General features: G+C 43.5%; 1 protein-coding gene across 4 annotated transcripts in view; it reads left to right on the forward strand.

Annotated features, from left to right (window-relative positions):
- Window positions 1–20,830, forward strand: part of IGSF5 (immunoglobulin superfamily member 5) — a 43,978-nt gene that overhangs the window by 21,471 nt on the left and 1,677 nt on the right. For all 4 annotated transcript variants that reach the window (XM_007183792.2, XM_007183790.2, XM_007183793.2 and 1 more), the window contains 4 exons: window positions 5,635–5,772; window positions 8,553–8,577; window positions 12,134–12,234; window positions 13,750–13,823. In XM_007183792.2, coding sequence (XP_007183854.2) covers window positions 5,635–5,772; window positions 8,553–8,577; window positions 12,134–12,234; window positions 13,750–13,823 — 338 coding nt within the window. The remainder of the gene's footprint in view (window positions 1–5,634; window positions 5,773–8,552; window positions 8,578–12,133; window positions 12,235–13,749; window positions 13,824–20,830) is intronic.

Below are 20,830 nucleotides of genomic sequence, written 5' to 3' on the forward strand. Positions count from 1 at the left end.
TGACTTTATGCAAGTGACAACCTCTCTGTGCCTCAGTTTTCTCATCTGGGAAACTGAGATAGTAATAAGCCCTACCTTATTGGGTAGTTGTTATTGTGAGAAGTAAGTGGGTTAAAACACCGAGAGCGCTTAGGACAGTCCCCATCCCAGAGCCCACAAGACAGGAGAGTGAGCGATGGTTATCATTTATTTTATGGATTCAGAGATCTCCTGTGTCCCTTGTAGTCAGGAGCATGCTTTGCCTATGCTGGTGGTGACATTTTGTAGTCATCCAGTTGGTTTTGAGAAATTCTATGTGCCCTTTTAAAACTCTGAGCATTCCTATGAGAGCATCTGGGAAATACTATTTTCCTTGTCTTCACAGATGGGAAAAAGACAATCTCGGAGCTGAGATTAAAATCACACAGTAAATCCAGTCATGCAGCCCTCACGTGCATGTAGTTGTGTGAAGGAACATAGGGAGGAAGGCGAGCTGTGTTGACCTTGGAGATAATCTTCCTTAGTCACTATTTGTGAGTTCTCAGGTATAGTATACCTATCCTCGCCTGCAGATCTGCCATTCACCTTGAATCATCACACCCACACCCTTCAGTAAGGCTTGGCGTCCACCTAGATTCCCTGTTTCCTTTAAGACGTGGGCTGTAACTTCCCCAGAAGGATTCTTCCAGATTGGAGACCCAACATGGCAGAATAGAAAGACATGAGTGAGAACCCCTGGGGCTTTCCTGCTCTGAGCGCCCTTGACCCTTTTACCGAGTCTTTATCCTGAGTGTCTTATCTGCATGACGAAGGGGTTGGGTCATGGATGAGATCATTCCAAGATTCTGTTTTCTGTCCACTGTCACGATTTTTGCTTTATCAATATATGACTATTGTTTCTTTTTCTTTCAACCCACTGTAAAGGTGCTCATTTAAAAATTAACCTCATGCTAAACAAAAATACCCATGATATATATGCATGTGTGCACATATATGTAAGTGCTATATGATAAATTAAAAGTTATTATTAAAGTAAGGATGGTTCTTCTGTGTAGCTCCAATCCTAAATTACATCTCTTCAGAGTGCACACACCACACTTTTCTGTGGGCTCCCCTGGAGTAGTGGGTTTAAGTCTTTCTTAGGTAGGAAGCTCCGTGGGAAATTTGACCCCCAGTGGAAGCAAAGAATGAGCCCTGTGGCTGCCATTTTGTTGAGAGCCTGGGGCTTTTAGGTGAGTGCAGGCATCACTTCATTGAACTTGGTGGTTGAATTAAGGGACATGAGAAGCAGGCAGGGCACAATATCACCCGCTCTCTTTCTTGATTCTGTCCCCAACCCCAGCGAGATGGCCTCCCGTCCTTTAAACAGGCCCTCCCTGGGGATCGCTGGCTGCCTCTGTGCAAGATCAGAGGAAAGTTGTTAATGCCAAGACTCAGATGACAAAAGCTGGCGCGTTGAGAGTTTTCTCCAGCAGGGGAGGAAACACCGCTGACAGAGAGGGTCTGAGTAGGTCAACAGTGTGTTGACTTTTTCCAGTAAGAATTTCAAGACTGTCTCTTGGATCTTGAGCCAGACCTTAATGTTTAACCCCAGCTGGCTCCCTTACTATGAAAGCTCCTATTATTTGCAAACTTCAGTTCGTAAAAGAGTTCATCAAACCGAATTAAAATGACCACAGCAATCTTGAACACGTGTGCTGGACCTTAGAGCATTCTGCACTTTGACCCCCATCTCTCGAGTCTCTGAACAGCCTGGTGGGGTGAGAATTGTTACCGATGAGTGAGCCCAAGGCCAAAGGGAGCACAGGGACACGGTGGCCATGAGATTTGATTGGTTCCACTGACACAAAGCCCAAAGGTCTCTGTCAGTCAGGAAGCTTCCGTAGAGTGGTCTGATTGTGAGTATCCTAAGTGCAGTTCTGGGCTTAATAATTTTATCATCACATCAGAGAGAGGGAGAATATAGGGGTGCCGTGTAATGTGGCAGGTTGCTTGGGCGGTGCTTACATTTTGGCTGCATTTTGGGATTCTCAAAGTGTGGGTCGCCAACCACCTGCCTCAGAATCACCTGGGGTACCATTCCAGACCCCTGACTCAGCATCGCGGGAGGTGGGCTCTGAATCCGTGTGCACAATAAACATTCCAGGAGATGCTTGGGATTCTGTTATCTGTGGAGCAAGGGGATGAGCCGTATTACTCTCTGGATGTGAAGGGTCTGGCTTGTTTTGTTGTTTTTGGACCATATACTATATTTTATTTTATTTTTATTTTTAAAAATTGAAGTATAGTTGATTTACCATGTTGTGTTAGTTTCAGTTGTAGAGCAAAGTGATTCAGTTATATATATACATATATATGTATATATATTCTTTTTCAGATTATTTTCCCTTGTAGATTATTACAAAATATTGAGTATAGTTCCCTGTGCTATACAGTAAGTTCTTGTTCTTTATTTTATATACAGGAGTGTGTATATGTTAATCCCAATCTCCCAATTTAGGGACTGGCTTGTTTTAAAGCTGCATTTATGGGACATGGGAAAGGTATCATCCTGTTCCTTCCCCCTTCATGTTTTTGGAGGGTAACTCTTATCTCTATCAGTCCCAGCTCACCTCAGAAAAATGGTGACTGATGTGGAGATAGATGGCATTAGTTCTGACTTTTCTAAAGTCCTGTAATTCTTGTCTGAGCATCTTAATATGGGAGAAAGATGAGTCCTAGGTCTGGCTTAGAGGCAGCTGACTGCCTGATGTACAGATTTCTCCATGTAGAGTCAGAAGGAAATTCAGCCTCTTTATCGGTCCATCCATCCATATATCCATCCATCTATCAATTCATTTGTTCAAGGTGTGCAATATGTGCCAGGTGCTTGGAGTATAAGGAAAATAAGACACGGTCCTTGTGGGGACTAAGTCTAATTTAGATAGGAGCAGAAGTGTAAGAAGAATGGACCTGATAGTGGTCAATTTCATAGACATTTAAGATGGCGTCGAATGTGAGATGTTAAAAAAAAGAAGGAAATGTAAAAACCATTGTAGGTAATGCAGAGAAGCCTTGCACAAAGGGCAAAAGACAAATATCTTTCTATATTACATAGTTCTTCAAAACACAGAGTTCCCTGGATTTTAGCACTTGCTTTGAGATAAGCCTGTGGATTATTCTGCAGTGGGATCCTTGCTCACCCATGAATCAGCAACCAGATGTCGACACCAGAGCATTAATGATCATTTCTAACCATTCCCGCAACTTATTCTGCGGATTTAACTTTGAAACTATGATTTCAAGGAAAACTCTAAGTCAGAACATCCAAGAGACATTTTCCAGCTATATCTCTGGTTCCAAAGTGCGGGAAGGCCGTTGATTTAAAAGCAAACCCCATCTTCCTTCATAGGAAGTCTGTTGTTTTAATATTTTTCTAATGACTAGCATCTAATAAAATAGCACAAATTTACACTGAGATGCTACCCACGTACTCAGGGTTGAGTGACAGACTTTCTTGAATAGCAATTCACATTTAAGCTGACCAACGTAAATGTGGTTTGACTTCAACGTGGTTCGGTAGGAGAAGTGAAATGATGGATGAGGGCTCTCTGGGACACCCGTGCAGTTCCCACAGCCCATGGCTAGGCGGCCTGGGTCCCACAGGACTCCCTGATGAAGGTGAGGTTCTACACCTGTGGCAACTGAGCCCTTGAAATGTGGCCACTGTGACTGGCGCTATTTAATTGTATATAATTTAAATTAAATTAAATTTGAATTTAGACAACCATATGATATGTAGTAGAAAGTTACAGCTAGGATATGGCTATGAAAAATCAAAATGGCTTTTCTTCTCTCTTTCCTTCTCTCCCCAGCTCTCCCTCTCCCTTTTTTTTTGACTGCACTTTTTCATTTCTTCCAGAAATTAACATAATAATCACAAATTTTCTTAGTACCTCTAGCTTGCTTAATTAGTACAATGTATTTTGCACAATCACTATTTCAGCACCCTATTTAAAGTAGTGTACATCAAAACTCTTTTTAAGGAAAATGTCTTTGCTATCAACAACTTATAAAAGACATCATCATTGCAATTACTTTCTGGGGGAAAAAAACCTTTACATTGTTAAAGTACTACTAGACACATTAATGTAAATAAGATGAAAGGAACTTCAAAAGTGTCACAGTTGTTTCCATTCCTAAAAATAAGTTGGTGACGAGCCATAGCTTGAAACAGGTGAGAGTAGGTGAGAGTTTCAGTTATATGTCCGTTAATCTCTGTACAGATTTGAACAAAATAAACAGCAAGCAATATCCCGGCTCCTTTTTTTTTCTGCTTGCCTTGCCCCACCTGATCATTCCTCTCTCCCACCTCCATGACTACTGGATAGAACAAGAGGGCAAAGTAGACACTAAGGAAGGTGGCTCCCAGAGAGCCATGTGAGGGGAAATTACTAGAAGAGAAGCGAATTGCAGGTGAGGTGTGGGTGGCACTGGGGTGGAGACTTGCACTAGGTTCCTTTGGGAGTGACTCTTCCTCAGTTTGCTCTGATTTCCTCTGGGCTTTTGACTCTCTGTGGGTGGGGACATGGAAATGAGAACCAAGGTCACCCTTCCAGTCTTGTCCAGAAGTAGCTGCTCAATAAGTACTTCTTTTTTTAAAAAAAATTATTTTATTGAAGTACAGTTGATCTACAATGTTGTGTTAATTTCTGCGGTACAACACAGTGATTCAGTTATACATATATATATTCTTTTTTATATTCTTTTCCATTACCGTTTATGACAGGATATTGAATATATAGTTCCCTGTGCTATACAGTAGGACCTTGTTGTTTATCCATTCTATACGTAATGGTTTGTATCTGCTAATCCCAAACTCCAGTTTGTCTCTCTCCCATCCCCTTTCCCTTTTGGTAACCATAAGTTTGTTTTCTAAGTCTGTGAGTCTGTTTCTGTTTTGTAAATAAGTTCATTTGTATCATTTTTTTTAGATTCCACATGTAAGTGATATCATATATTTGTCTTTCTCTGTCTGACTTACTTCACTTAGTATGATAATCTCTAGGTCGATCCTTGTTGCTGCAAATGGCATTATTTCATTCTTTTTTATGACTGAGTAATATTCCATTGTGTATATGTACCACATCTTCTTTATCCATTCATCTGTTGATGGACATTTAGGTTGTTTCCACGTCTTGGCTATTGTAAATAGTGCTGCTATGAACATAAGGGTGCATGTATCTTTTCAAATTAGAGTTTTGATTCAGCAATCCCACTCCTGGGCTTATATCCAGTCAATAAGCATTTCTTGAATAAGTAAAGGATGTCAGAGCATGGAAACCACTGTTCCAACCTCAGGGAGTCGTGGCCCAGCCCAGCTTATTCACCTCTCAGGAATTTTAGAGGGGTTAACCAGAGAATGCTTGGACTGTGTTACTAGGCTGGTATTTATTGGCAGCAATAAACACTGTAATGGAAAATACTGTAGAGCATTGAATATTTAAGCACACCGAAGGGAACTTGGCCTTTGACATCTGGCTGTAGCAGATTGAATAGTTACAACATTGTTGGAAAACATAATCTAATTTATAGTGTGGCAGAATCAGTGATTACATACCCTTGACAGTGGCAAGCATCACTAAAATATATTTTTTTCTCCTTTCTACCTTATAGACAGTATTGATAAACCAGGTACATCATTGCCTGCCTGGGCCATAGCTCTACTTGCAGTATCATTGTCATTGCTTTTGATCGTGATCATTGTTCTGGTTATAATGTTCTGCTGCTGTGTCTCCAGGAGAGAGAAAGAAGGTAATTTTTTTGTTGTTGTTCGTACAGATTTATATATATTTTTGAACTTTTGGTACAGGCATTTGCAGTTCATTAGCTCATCGGCTCTTTCAAAAGATATATTGGCTTTTAGAGTCCTTGAAAGGAAATGCATGCCATTCATAGAGAGGGAAAGGACTTTCTCAAGGAAGGAAGCCATTCCTCTGGGGCCTGAGTCAACCCCCCCCAAGGAAGACAGATCTTCACACTTTGAGAGGGTCAAGAGGCGGTGACTTTCTCACCAAAGACACTGACTATTTGAGTTTTGTGTTTACTGCCAAGGATATAAGGCTGTTGCAATCTGTCATTTAGATGCTATGTTTTTTCTAGAATAATACCCACCTATCTGAACACATCAAAAGATTATTTTCTATTTTGTAGAATTCCGAGTCTCCTTTTGTAGGTGAATATTGGTGTAGTGGTAGAAAGAAAAACACGGTCTTCTGTTAACAAATATAGTACAAATAAAATAAATAAAAATAGTTACACATGTCTTCTAAATGAAGTCTTTTGAGATACTCCAAGATATATGAAGGAGTGGCCTTGTTTGGGGAGCAGGCCAACATAGGGGTGGGCTTATTAATATTAGGGTGGGCTTATTCTGGAGTTAGTTTGTGATTTCAGAAACCACAGGGACTTTGTCATATGGACAGCTCAGGACTTTCCAAGTGTTGAGTGTGTGTGTCCAACTTTGTCTTTCTTTCTCTCATGAAACCTCCACATACTCCTACTGAATATTTAAATTAAATAATAATATTCAAATATGTAAATTTGAATATGAAATTAATTTTCTTAAAGTTAGAGTTTTGATGTTTAGCTACATGTCAGTTTAATTGCACTTTTAATTTTATTAACACTAACTGCCATTCGATGAGCACTTTTTGCGTGTCTGCCAGGCACATGTTACCTAACTCTTTTACTCAGAATAGTTCTCTTAGTGAGATATTCCATGAGAAGTTCATGGTCCAGCCTTAACTAGGCTAATTGTCTAGCCTTAGCTCCTGCATGGGTTTGGTTTGTCCTTGGGGAATTAATTCTGTGCTATACCTTTATTCTTTAGGAAACAGAAGTGAGAAGTAGTAAATACCTGTTGACCCATATTTGATGGGAATTTGTTTTTACCTAGGAGTTACCCTGTATGCCACAGATGCGTTACTCAAAAAAAAACACTGGATTTTAATGAAAACTATGAATAACTTAAATTTTAATTTAGAACTGACTAGGATTGTTCATTGCCTTCAGATTATTATTTCTGACATTAGCTATTGTGGCATATTTGGAGAACATTCTGTTTATTTGGACTTCTGCATCTCTTAGGCTTCTGTCTGTCCCACTCCAGCCTACTAAGAAGGTTTGTGGCCACACAGGATGTGCACCAGGGAGATTCTCTGATTCTCAGCTTCCTCATTTACAAAATGGGGATAAGTATTATCCTATAGATTGGTTATGAGAATTAAGTATATTAACATAATAAAAGTTTATGTGATCATGATCTGTCCTAGATTTTATCCTTCATTTAACTTTGAAAAGTTGATTCACAATGGACGCTACACTTCACCTTGACATAAATGTATAGGATCCAGCAAAGACTTGGATTGTCCCATGATAATTATTTCCATGCTTAAAAATAGTAAATAGCAAGTGTTTTAAAGAGTATTTTCTGGTGCTCTGCTTTGTTGGTGCCTGGAGAATTCTCAGTACTCTGCCTCGTTTACTGGAGACTGACTGAGGACAGCTGAGGACCCCACTCAGCGTGGCCTGGAGGCTTTGGGATCGAAGCTTCACAGGAACACTAGCGACATTCCTCTATTACCAGAGGGACACTAGATAATCTCTCCCCTTCAATTCAAAGAAGATTGCTTCTGAGGTTCAATATGAGGTGTGAATCAGCGGATGTTGTCAGAACTGCAAATAAGTGAGAACATTATCCAGAAAATAAGGAAAATGAATATTTTTTTGATCTTGATAAAGCTTGATGCATAGGAGCCCTAGATGGGACAGCAAAAGTGCAAAGCACACTGGCTTTAGTGCCAGATGGACGGGGGCTGCTGTGTGGGCTCTGTTACTCCCCATTGTAAAATGCTAGAGTCCCTCCAGTCCAAGAATCCATTGATTAAAAACATTAGCAATTTAATGAGAGCTTTTGGGGCATGGACACAACTGTATGAATTGATAACATTGGTACATATTGATTGAAAAAGTATTTCAGAACAAAAGAAATATAGTGCCGAGGCAATGAAATTCCTTATCTGTTAAAGACATGGTTATACTCTTGTAATAGTATCTAGTTTGTTAAAAATATGATAATGCTAACACCTACCTCTTGGGTTGTTGTGACGATTAGATGAAATAACACCTTGCATAGCACTGGCATGGTGCCCGAACAGGTAAGTACTGAATGATTGACAGCACAGACTGGGAACACAGAGCATCTCTTCATGGTGAACAGTAGAGTCTTTATAACCTCAGAAATTAGATTCAGTACTCACTAAGTACTTACTGGGCACCTACTATATTTCAGGTACCCAAGTATCACAAATACTTATATTTATGATAGTGAATAGCGAGTTCTACTTTCCTTAAGCTTGGAAGCCATTTGATAGTTCACTGTTGGGAAGCTTAATATCTATTGGATCACAAACACTCAGTAATGTGAGTATTTAAAATCAGGGGACCTATAAAAATATATGAGATTTTATTTTCAGAATAACTATCCCGATTTTGCTAATGTGATTTTCTTCCTTTTTTTTTTTTTTTTGCAGAATCTAGTTATCAAAGTGAAATAAGGTAAGTTTGAGATCACATCAATTTTCTGAAAATAAAAAACAAATGAAAACCAACCAACACAGACACACAGAGCTGTGGGATTTTAGGATTATGTTACTCAAAATTAGGTACTAAAAATGGACAACTCTGAAAAACACGTATGCCAATCACAAACGCATAGGGCAACATTAATTGCAGAATAAAATAGGTGGGTTCCTACTGCCTAAGTTCGACTTGCTCACTTAGGAAAGTGGAGTGGAATTTTAGTTGGTGTCTGGCATTCGAAGCTCTTTCCACAAGAGGACACTCTGTACTGTGACTGTTGGCCCTCCTGCTTTGAGTCAAGGCTAGAGATGTGAGGACCATTTCAAGGATGTCAAAGAACCAGGCAGAGGTCCTGCTGGAATTTCTGGGGTGGTAGAGGCAGTGAGACCAGCTGGGTGGCTAAGGCAATGAAACTGACCAGGCAGACAGATTAGGAGTGTTCACAGCTCACTGTTCAGGGCGGAGGGACAGAGAAATTCCTGCCATTCTCATGGCTGTCCAGAAGTAACTGCAAACACTTTTTTTTAAAAAAATTTTATTTGTTTATGGCTGTGTTGGGTCTTCGTTTCTGTGCGAGGGCTTTCTCTAGTTGCGGCAAGCGGGGGCCACTCTTCATCGCGGTGCGCGGGCCTCTCACTATAGCGGCCTCTCTTGTTGCGGAGCACAGGCTCCAGATGCGCAGGCTCAGTAATTGTGGCTCACGGGCCCAGTTGTTCGGCGGCATGTGGGATCTTCCCAGACCAGGGCTCGAACCCGTGTCCCCTGCATTGGCAGGCAGATTCTCAACCACTGCGCCACCAGGGAAGCCCTGCAAGCACTTTTAAGATAACTATGTCAAGCACTTACTAAAACCAGTTTCAATGTCTGCAATATTTACATAATTATAAATACACTCAGGGGAAGGATTTTTAGACAGTGGTGATTTTGTTGGGGGTGTTAAAACCCCGTCTACTTTTCAGTATTTTATTAGATAATTTTAATATGTGAAATGCTGTGATTTAAAATATCTTCTGGCTACATGTGGTGAAGGACGATGTATGTAATCATCATGTAACAGATACCATCCATTTTCCCTCGACCCCAGTCGCTCCTTGGTGATAATGTGGTTCGCTCTCTCTGAGGGTGCCACAAAGCAGCAATCTGAAAATACACCTCCTTTGGGGCCTGACGTGGGGCAAGAGGAGAGGAAGGAAAACTGACCTCTATAATTATACTGGAATTTCTCTCAATTGCTATCACCAGCAGGGTAGTGGTCTGAATTCTTCTGTTCGTCATTATTGACTGTGTAATGTCAATTCTATTCTCTAGGATCTTAGGTGATTTCAAAACGTAGTACAGTGATCAACAGCTATTCAAGGCAATGGGTAGAGAACAACAATAGCGATGGCAATAATAATCATGACAAAAGTAGTGACAGTAAGAGCTAGCATGAGTGCCTAGCATGCGTGTCAGGCTATTTTACACTTGGTGGAGGTTATCTTCCTTAACTCTCCCAATGATTTTATGAGGCTATTTTTCCATTTTGTAGATGAAGAGGCTGAGGGGTATAGGGAGGGGTAATGTGCTCAGTATCTCCTGTCCAGAGAATGGAAGGGTCCGAATGTGAACCAGCTGACCTTGCTCAGGGCCTGAGCTCTTGTCCGTGTGCAGCTCTCACCCTTAGATCCAAGTGCATTGGGCCCAGGGAAGAAAAATGGGGTAGCTCACTGGGGCCCCCATGTTGCACCTGCTTCCCCTCCCACTGGGTCAACAGTGCTAACGCTAGCTGCTCACAGATTTCTACTACATTAAAAGAACATGTATATATATTTCGTATATATATTTTTCCTGTAGGATCAATGCATGCTTATTTTAGAAAAAAAATTTTAAGTAAAGATAGTTTATAAGAAATGGTTTTAAAATCACCCCTAATTCTATTGCCCAGAAGTAACTGTTACCTAAGTACGTATATATTTACACACATGTGTGTTCACCAAGATACACACATGTATATGTTTTGTGAAATTTGGATCATAATAAACATCATTTAATATCTGTTTCTCCTCACTTGACACTATTCTGAAGATTATTTCTGTTGACAAATACTTGCCTACAATGTTTTTGTTTCATTTGCTTAATAAAGTTTTTTATTAAAATATAAGTATAGAAAAGTACACAAATCGTGAGTACATAGCTTGATTAATTTTCATAAAGCATATGCACCTGGACCTGGACTGCTGACGCAGAACTAGGACACCCCCAGGACCCCAACCCCTACTCAGGCTTCCATGAAATCATCTGCTGCCTCTTCCTCAAAGGTCATGTCTTCTGACATCTATCCCCACATCCCCAGAAGTTAGAGTTGTATAAACTTGATATAAATGAAGTCACGTGATATGTCTGCCTTCTTGAACTTCAGGCTATGAGATCGATCATGTTATTGAATGTAGATGTCAGTGGTTTATTACTATATAATACCAAGTAAGGGGCATATAGGCAGTTGATTTTTCCATTTTACACTAAAGGGCATTTGGGACCATGACGAACATTACTGCACTAAGCAATCTTGTGTGTGTCTTTTGGTGACATGTATACCAGTCCTCATTCCTGTTTTGCATTCTGTTGGGTATAATCTATTAGTGCAAGCTGGGTCATAGGGCAGGTATATGTTCAGCTTTAGATGATGTTACCATACAATTTTCAAAGTAGGTGTAGCAGTTTACACTTCTACCAGCAGTGTATGAGAGTTCTCACCTGTAATAATTTTTACAGGTGGCATGGAATTCCATTTTAGAGATGCATTGTCATTTATTTTACTAGTTCCCTACCTATGGCTGGGCACCTGTGTTTGCACTTTTGCTAGTATAAATAGCTCTTGAATGAACATTCTTTCAGATAAATCTTTGCACATACCCTTGTGTATTTCCCTTGCTTATTATAATCAGTTCTTAGTGGTTAAGCATAAATATTAAAAAATCTTTGGGTATCCATTGCCAAACTTCTTTCCCCTGGGAAGCTGCACCAATTTTTGCTTTATTTCAGAGGCTGGCATACTTCTTCTATCAAGGGCCAGATGGTAAATCTTTGGGGTTTTGTGGGCCACATGCTCTCTGTCACAACTACTCAACCCTGCTGCTGTAAGAGGAAAGCAGCCATAGACAATATGGAAGCAGACGGGTTCCAGTAAAACTTTATTTAAAAAAACAGACAGGGAGCTGGATTTGGCCTGTGGGTCATAGCTGGCCAGCCCTGCTTTATTTGGTCACTGGTGTCTGAGAGTTGAGTACCAACCACCTGGGGACTGGAGTCTATGGGCCTATCATGATAAAGTTCCATTTCTCCCCATAAGGGGAGTGTGCGAGACACAGGCCGTCCACACAGCCGTGCTGGTGGCTGTGAGGGTATATCCCGTGGCTAGCCACCCTCCAGAGGCCAGTGCCCGAGCTTCGGCCTCATGGTGAGTTCATCGTGTGTGAATGCTCTGGGTGGAGTAGTGAGACCCGAGCATCCATTGCTGATTAACATTTGGCTTTTTCAAATGGTCTAATTCTAGGAAATCTGCAAATATGAAGACAAACAAAGACACTTCTGGGACAAAGTTAAAAAGCGGAAATGAAAACTATGGCTACAGTTCAGATGAGCCGAGGACCACAAGTGAGCAGCCGGGCGGGTGCAGAGGAAAGATCTGTAAGGGAAAGTGTCGGGAGAGAGGCTGGCCCATCAAATACCGGCTTCTGAAGGCGGCTGCCTTAGCGGTTGGCGGTCATTATTTGGGGAGTAATTTTTAGAAGAAAGAGACATTCCAGAACTAGAAATATTCTAGGAGAAGATAACAGTCAAAACCCACCTATTTGTCTAAAGTTTAAAAGAAATTGAGGTGGAAATCTAAGAGTTTTTTAAAAATAATTTTTTTCTCAATGTTTTCTTTTTTTTTTATAATATACTTTTTTTAAATAATTAATTAATTAATTAATTTATATTTTTGGCTGTGTTGGGCCTTCGTTTCTGTGCGAGGGCTTTCTCTAGTTGCGGCAAGCGGGGGCCACTCTTCATTGCGGTGCGCGGGCCTCTCACTATCGCGGCCTCTCTTGTTGCAGAGCACAGGCTCCAGACGCGCAGGCTCAGTAGTTGTGGCACACGGGTCCAGTTGCCCCGCGGCATGTGGGATCTTCCCAGACCAGGGCTCGAACCCGTGTCCCCTGCATTGGCAGCCAGATTCTCAACCACTGCGCCACCAGGGAAGCCCTGTTTTCTCTCTTTTAAAAAAAATGCTTCTACCTTAAGGTGTGTGAGGAGGCATTTGAATACATTGAGGGTAACGGCCCCAAAACTTCAATTAAATCTGAAATTCAGCAAGAAATCTTTTCCTCTTCAGTCTGACAGTCATAACGGGGGGTGTCTCTGAAACCACTGTCACTAGTGAGGGGCAAGGGTAGTGATTGAACCAAGATCCTTTTGAAAGCAGTTGAGAGAAAGAGAGATGGTACAAATTACCCCTTAGCGGTTGGGGAGGGAGACTGGCCCTCACAAGTTGCCGACAAAACAAATTCCAGAGATAGATTTTTGGTTAATTGATTCTTGCTGAGAGGCTAGAAAACTTTTGTTCACTGAGATTGGGACTCTATTCTTGGCAACCCCATAATTTCCATTTTTCCGTGGCCGTCTCCTATATACATTCCAAATTGTATGCTTCAGATTTAAAAGAATTCCACAAAGCATAGACAGTTTCCTTTGATAATCTGATCAAAGCCTCTTGCAGAATTTCCTGTGATAGAATATTTATTCATTAATATTTTATATGATTAATCAAGTAGCTTGACCAAAATCATGGCCCAAACTGAACCTCTCTGGCTCCTTTTTTTCCCCTGTGTTTATTTCCCTCCACGAGCGGTTAAAGCTATGGATTCATCTTGTCTCTGGATGAGACTAACGTGTCAAGAAAGGAATCGATTTTGAGTCCTTTTGCTACGTTTTAAATTTCATTAGAAAGACAAAGTTCTAAAAATATGTAACCTCAAGTAAACTTAAAAAAAACCCGTTTGTGGTTACAGATTATTGATGCCAGGGGTACTACTTAAAAGCAAAGGTATTTCTTTATGGATCGAAATTGTTAGAATAGGTAGTGTGGTTTTGGTCACTTGTGACGCTAAAATCATTTTTCTGTTGCAGAGACTGCTTCTCTCCCTGCAAAGTCCTCTGAATCCAGTGTTCCAGAACAACGTGGCAGTAGGCAACCGCATCAGGTGACTCAGACCTTCCTCTCCCTTTTGGAGTTTTTTTTTGCTACTTAAAAACCCTTCCCCCGTGGTAGGTGATTACATTACATTCATGATGGACAAACGTGGCCTTTGCTCACCTCCAAGTCAACGGGACAGCATGGAGGAATGGGGCTGGAACACATAGTATCTCTTTGTAGTGGGTTTTTGGGGAAAGAGCAGAAGTTTAATTGGGGGCTGGTAATCTTGAGGTGTCTGTTAGATGTCCACACAGAGGTATGGGGCGTGCAGATGGATGTGTGAGTCTGGGGCTCCAGGCAGAGGCACGATCGCAGGTGTTCCTGGTTGCTAGGCAACTTTTGATGGGCACCTCCCTTCCAAGGGACGTTACACATAAAGAAAACCATCCATTAGGAACCGTGAGGACACAGTACATTCATTTTCCAACACTGAGTTAGCATTGGTTGTCACTCATGAATGAATTAGAGTTCATATGCAGAAAATATGATTCTCTATATCCAAAAATCATATTAAACAAACGTGTATATAACCAGGACCATTTTCTGGCCTGTGCATCTTCAAAGGAGAAGTACTTGGGTGCGATTCTGCCATAAAATCCCCAGTGGGTGTTTTCCCCATTTAGCTTTTGGGAAAGCCAGACTCACAGATTGGGTTTCCGGCAGTTCGCTGGATCAGGTGGCCTTGGCTTTGTTCTGTCTTGGAGTTGCTACTGGCCTGAGGCGCTACTGCTGAGCGTGTGCCTTCGAAGCCCCATGTTTCCTTCCTGGCGTAGATGTTCACTTGAGTTTCCAGGGAGCTCCAGGCTGTAATATTCCTTCCTGCAGTCGGGATTCAGCTCCATATACACAGCTTGCCAGTGACGTGTGCCTCCCCGGCCTTTGGGGGGAAGGGGAGTTTTGATTGATGCTCAGCCATGTATCAGGAGGAACGAAATGATGCTATTAGCGGCAACCAAGGTAGCCAGGTGGGAAGATGTATGAGGGGTCTTCACAAAAGCAGATGGGCCTACATGACAAATTGTGAGCCCCCAGTACAAGTTCAAGCTACTTCCTCAGGCTGGGTGGCAGGAAAATAGATACGTAAAATTCTTCCCATCAAGGCTGCTCTCTTGGGCACATATATCTTTTGGCTGTAGAGATGCAACTGTTTCCCCTTCGAAGGGCTGGTCTCTTGACTAAGAGATGGCGGGTGAAAGGGAGTAATCGCCGGGCTGTGAAGGATGTTTCCTGTCAAGACCCCACGACTGGACCTGAGTGGGGAATGTGTTCTGATGAAGTGGCTCTCTCTCCCCCAGCGCCAAGCATGGTCACCCCAAGAACACACTTAAGCCAATCTTTACTTCCGTGGCCTTTCTGTGGTTACTTTTTTTCTGTTGTGTGTCTTTCCACCTGACAAGCCACAGTGCTCAGGTCTGCAGTGGAGGATGGGGCAGGTGGGGAGGAGATGCAGAAGAGGGTCATGTCAGTTGATTCCTCTTGATATAAACGAGGAGAAAGGGGACGTCTAGATGCATTTGGATACAGGAATGGAGGATGACGTTTGGAGCTCTGAATGGATGCTCTTAAGCTTGAAGTGTTGTTTTGAAAATATACAGGGAGAGAAATTTAAGAAGTTTCTGCTACTTAAACATGTAACCAGTTAAATAATCTATTGGTGGAAAAAGAACAGTGGCCATTGAGGTGCTGGGCCCTGGGGGCTGGTAACACACATATCTGTGTTTCTTGAAGTGTATGTAAGGCTACTGGGGAAGCAGGGCATCTTGGCCAGAGCACCAGGGTCCTTAAGAAACAAAGAGGATGAAAGGAAGATGAACTATTTTTTCCTGAGCTAGAAACTGACAAAGCGTTTTTTAATAGCTGGATTTTTCTAAGCGAGGGAACTTGGACAAGCACATTTATGAAGAGGCCCATCTTTGGTCATTAAGCAAAGGGTGCTTTGCCAGTGTGGGCCCAGGCACTGTGTCCTGGATGCCCATTTGAAGAACCTGAACATGAGATATACTGTGAGCTATGCTTCCCGTGAGGCACTTAAAGGAGGAAGGGAGCAGACAAATATCATATAAAATCACTTCTGTGTGGAATCTAAAAAAATGATACAAATGAACTTATTTACAAAACAGAAATAGACCCACAGACATAGAAAACAAAATTATGGTTCCCAAAGGGGAAAGGGGGAGGAGAGATAAATTAGGAGTTTTGGATTAACAGGTACGCACTACTATATATAAAATAGATAAACAACAAGGTCCTACTGTATAGCACAGGGAACTCTACTCAATATTTTGTAATAACTATGAAGGAAAAGAATCTGAATATATATACATTGGGCTTGGCCAAAAAGTTCATTCGGGTTGTCTGTACCATCTTATGGAAAACCCGAACAAACTTTTTGGTCAACCCAATATATGTAACTGAATCACTTTGCTGTACACCTGAAACTAACACGACATTGTAAATCAACTATACTTCAATTAAAAAAAAAAAGCAGGGAGGGAACAAGATGGTCAGTAGAGGAAAGGGCTGGGCCTTCAGTAGGTCCCTTCTGTGTCCTTATTCCAAAGAGGACATAGTCCTGCATGTGATCATCTGGCCACAGAAGAGCCACCAGGTGGTCAAGCCATAGCCTGTAGAAGCAGGTCCAGGCGACCCTTAGCCAGAGGTTCCTTTAGAACTTGCCAAGGCCAGGTCTGCAGCCCAGCCTGGTCTGTGTGGCCACGTTGCTTGTTGTGCAGGCTCATGTGGACTTTCCTTAGAACTCCTTAGGACACGGAGCAAGGACAGTGCAATCTGTCCTTTCTTTCCTCATAACCTTTCTCCATGTGCAATGAGCTTTGCTCCCTGGAGGGCCCAGGACAGGCAGCTGAGAGATATTCAGACCCCGTCCTTTGTCCTTTCATCCTGCCTTCCTCTCTGCGTGTCTCTGTGTGACTCATTTTGTCCACTTTGCCGTCCTTGCTGCTGTGGGGTGTGGCCACCCACGTGGGCCTCAGGGGCCCAGAGCAGGTGCCCAGTGAGACCCACATGGGCCTCAGGGGCCCAGAGCACGTGCCCAGTGAGACCCACGTGGGCCTCAGGGGCCCAGAGCAGGTGGGAGGCCTGAGAAGCTGGCTTGTTAGAGTTCAGGGTAGTTGACTACAGATGACACAGTTTTGCAGAAAATCTGCGCTAGGCTCAGGTCCTGAAAAACCTGTCAGTTAAACCTAGAGATCTCAAGCTGTGAGTCAGCCTGCAGCAAAAGCACAGCCCAGGCTCCATCACTGTGGAGCTGGTTGGGTCGGATGCAAGTCCTGTGGGTGGAGACAGGGTGTGCATGACAGCAGCTAAGGCTCCTGCTGTGGGTCAACAGGTCTCACTCAGAGCAGGGCCATCTTGGCTTTGGCAAGCACAACAACTCACAAGTCCACGTGTGCGTGTTCTCTCCACGCTGTCTTCTCTTCTGCTCGGCTGGTGTCTTATTTGCCCTCTGCATCTCAGGAGGTCTTACGTAGTGGATGGCCGTTGACTACACACAGTCTGGCACAGCATTCTGGGCATTCCTTACACAGTAATTCCTTCCAGCGGAGAATGTTCTCAACGCCCAGCATTGTGTGCCACCAACAGGGCGACACCAGGAGCCTGTGTGCATATAGACTGATCATCACAGGGCAATCATGACAAAAAATACTATTTGACCAACATAGACGAGTATGCAACAATTTGTTTTGGATCCCTGAAGAAAGTTACATGATTCCAGGTCAAACTGCCATTTTGCTCCTTTGTAATCTTGGTCACTTTGGGTTTTCTTCAAGGCTCTCTCGTTCAAACATGATCCAAGAAAGGGGAAACCCGAAGGGCCTGGGGTGCTTAGGGGACTCATCGCTGTGGCCTTTGGGATGCCCAGGCTCTTGCCCCCACCTGCAGACTTCCTGTCTCAGTAGAGCTGGGGCGGCAGCCTGGGCATCTCTGCGTTTTAGAGCCAGCTGAGGGGGCTTGACACATGGCTAGATTGAAGGGTTATTGGCTGCCTTATAGTAAGATGGCAATGGGGCTTGCAGGAGGGGAGAGTGCGACTTTGCCAAAGATGGACTTGCCTACTTTGTCATTTCACCCCATCCAGTACTTATGATTTGTTCGGAGTCCCAAGGCATTCACGGTAACCACAGCGGGCAGAGGCTGTACTGGACCCCTCCCCGGGGTTGATGGTGCCTGTACTCTTGCTGGCATCATGTGGACCCCCTTACAAGGAGAGAAGGACCTGGAGTCTGTGGCCATGTCCGCTCAGAGCTGAGCACAGGTGCTGAGGAGCGGGCGGTTTTCGGGGTCACTCCCACCCAGAGTTCCACCACCTGTGTCTACATCCGCAGGCTGCAGAGAGCTTCTACATGCTGCGTCTTCATCATGCATTGCCAAGTATGATTTAAATTACATCCTACGCTCAACAGTTACTAGAACAGGAGCCTGGATTCTTAATGCTTTAGGAAGGGGTGAAACCTCGTCCACCATGACACCAACCCCCCATGACCCTCGCTCCTCCGACATCCTTCCCGTTAAGGTCCGAACGCCAGAGGCCCACTCTGCTGTGGGGAAGGGCAGTATGGATGTCGTGGCGAACCTCTTTTCTGAGATCTCCAGGTGTCTCCCGATGTTTTCAGTGCTGACGGTCCTTGAAAACGTCAGAAGGGGTGAGGGCTCAGCTCAGGGACAGTGTCATCGGGGACAGGCTGTGGGCTGGAGGTTGGTTCCATAGAAGGCCAGCCACTGTGGTCAGAGGCCACAGGGGGCCATGGCTGATGTAGGCCAGGTCCGTTGGGAGTTGCTGCCTTGTAAACCATGGGAAGACGCCCCCGCTAGCCGCCTGGAGCATCTCCCATGCTTATCCCTACCTCTCAGCCCGCTGCCTTGCCAGGGTGCCCCGTGAACTTGGGGGTCTTTACCAGAGGCTGAGATGGGGAATCCTCGTTCCTATCACCAATGGGCAGAAACGGGGGAAGTGCTTCCTGTATCCTGGGTCCCAAAGAATGCTCGCTGAGCGTGGAGGTGCAGCCAGCGCCTAGAGACACACTTATCTGGGTACCTGCTCATCGAGCCGTGGTCCTCGGTACAGAGAAGCTCTTTGGGGGCGGGGGGAGGGCTTGTTAAAATGCACACTCCTGAATCTCTTCCAGAACTTCTGGATCAGAATCTCTGGAAGATATGACCGAAGAAAGGGCATTTCTACACCTTGTTCCCCAGGCAATCTGCTTTAAGGAAGTTGTTTTGTGGCTCAGCGTGAAAACAGACACGTATTGCATTGCTTCTAAGGGAAAGTCAGTCTGAGTTTTGGGGGTTTGCTTACATCTGTGCATTTGGAATGATCCGTGTTCACAACCCCACTGCATGGAGCTTGCCACAGAGCATGGAGGATCCGAGATGCTTGTGGTGGGGCTGTGATGAGGGTCAAATGGAAGCGTCTCGGCACCAGAATATTCCATAACCACGTGGCACCATAGCTGAGGAACACTTTTTAAATCTCCCATGTTTTAGGTGGGTCTAAGGCACATCTCATTCAATATGTATGAATGATAGAAAGAGGATTTTGGGTTGTAGAGACCCCAGATCATGCACTAAATTTTAAGAAGGCTCAGAAGGTAAAAAAAGAGACTGATTTTCCAAACTGACATAAACCAAAACATGACACTTTTCTACACTGATTATTTCTATCCTGGCTGCATCTCCAGTTAGGATATATAACACTGACATTACTTTCCAGACAAGAATTTCTGTTGGTGAAGTACAGATAACACAGGTGTAACTGCCCACGAAACACACTGGTGCAAAACTAATAAATAAAATCAGAAATTCTTTCTGAAAATTACAGTTAATGGGAAAGGGAAGCACCTTTTATTTTGATAGGAAGCCATAGGGTTTGCAAATATTTGGCATCATGATGAATATTTCAATCAAACGATCCACCTTTTCCTCTCCTTGACTCGCCGTCAGTCCATTTCTCTGGTTATTTCAGGCAATTCTGTGTCTTTCCTCCTGACTCTTTCAGTTTTGGGGGGTGAGCTTATGAATAACTTGAAACCTGGACGATGTCTTCCCTGCTAATCTTTTCCCCATTGAGGTCAACAGAAATAAACTCTTGATAAACTTAGAAAACAACAATGGTTGGTGCAACCGTGTCATGGGGACAAAAGGCAAACGCCAGCAAAAATCCCAGGCATCATCACAGCAGAAGCACCGTCTTTACGGTGCGATGTAACCCCATCAGCCCTGTGGGGCTACGTCCTTGTGTGATGGGGAGTCAATGAATTAAAACCACGAGCCAGAGTGATTCCACCCCCAGACTGGCTGACGTTCCATTGTGATGTAAATTATTATGGCACCCAGTTACATTATTTAAGACGTTAAATGCAGCTCGGGTGCTCGGGTGCCCTGGAGTCTGAGTCAGCATCCTCAGGGCGGCAGGAAAATACGCTGCATGTATTGTATTTTATTTTAATTATTTATTTATTTTTAATGTAAAGGACTGATGACTTTTTTTTTTTTTTTTTTTTTTTTTTTTTTAATTTTATAGCTACTTTATTTCTTTCTTTCTTTATTTTTGACTGTGTTGGGTCTTCGGTTCGTGCGAGGGCTTTCTCTAGTTACAGCAAGTGGGGGCCACTCTTCATCGCGGTGCAGGGACCGCTCTTCATCGCGGTGCGCGGGCCTTTCACTATCGCGGCCCCTCCCATTGCGGGGCACAGGCTCCAGACGCGCAGGCTCAGTAGTTGTGGCTCACGGGCCCAGTTGCTCCGCGGCATGTGGGATCTTCCCAGACCAGGGCTCGAACCCGTGTCCCCTGCATTAGCAGGCAGATTCTCAACCACTGCGCCACCAGGGAAGCCCCTAATGATGACTTTTAATTAATTAATTAAGTTTTGGCTGTGATGGGTCTTTGTTGCTGCACACGGGCTTTCTCTAGTTGCGGCGAGCAGGGGCTACTCTTTGTTGTGGTGCGTGGGCTTCTCACTGCGGTGGCTTCTCCTGTTGTGGAGCACGGGCTCTAGG

Source organism: Balaenoptera acutorostrata, chromosome 4 (assembly GCF_949987535.1).
Source record: "Balaenoptera acutorostrata chromosome 4, mBalAcu1.1, whole genome shotgun sequence".
In the NCBI taxonomy this organism is placed as follows: domain Eukaryota; kingdom Metazoa; phylum Chordata; class Mammalia; order Artiodactyla; family Balaenopteridae; genus Balaenoptera; species Balaenoptera acutorostrata.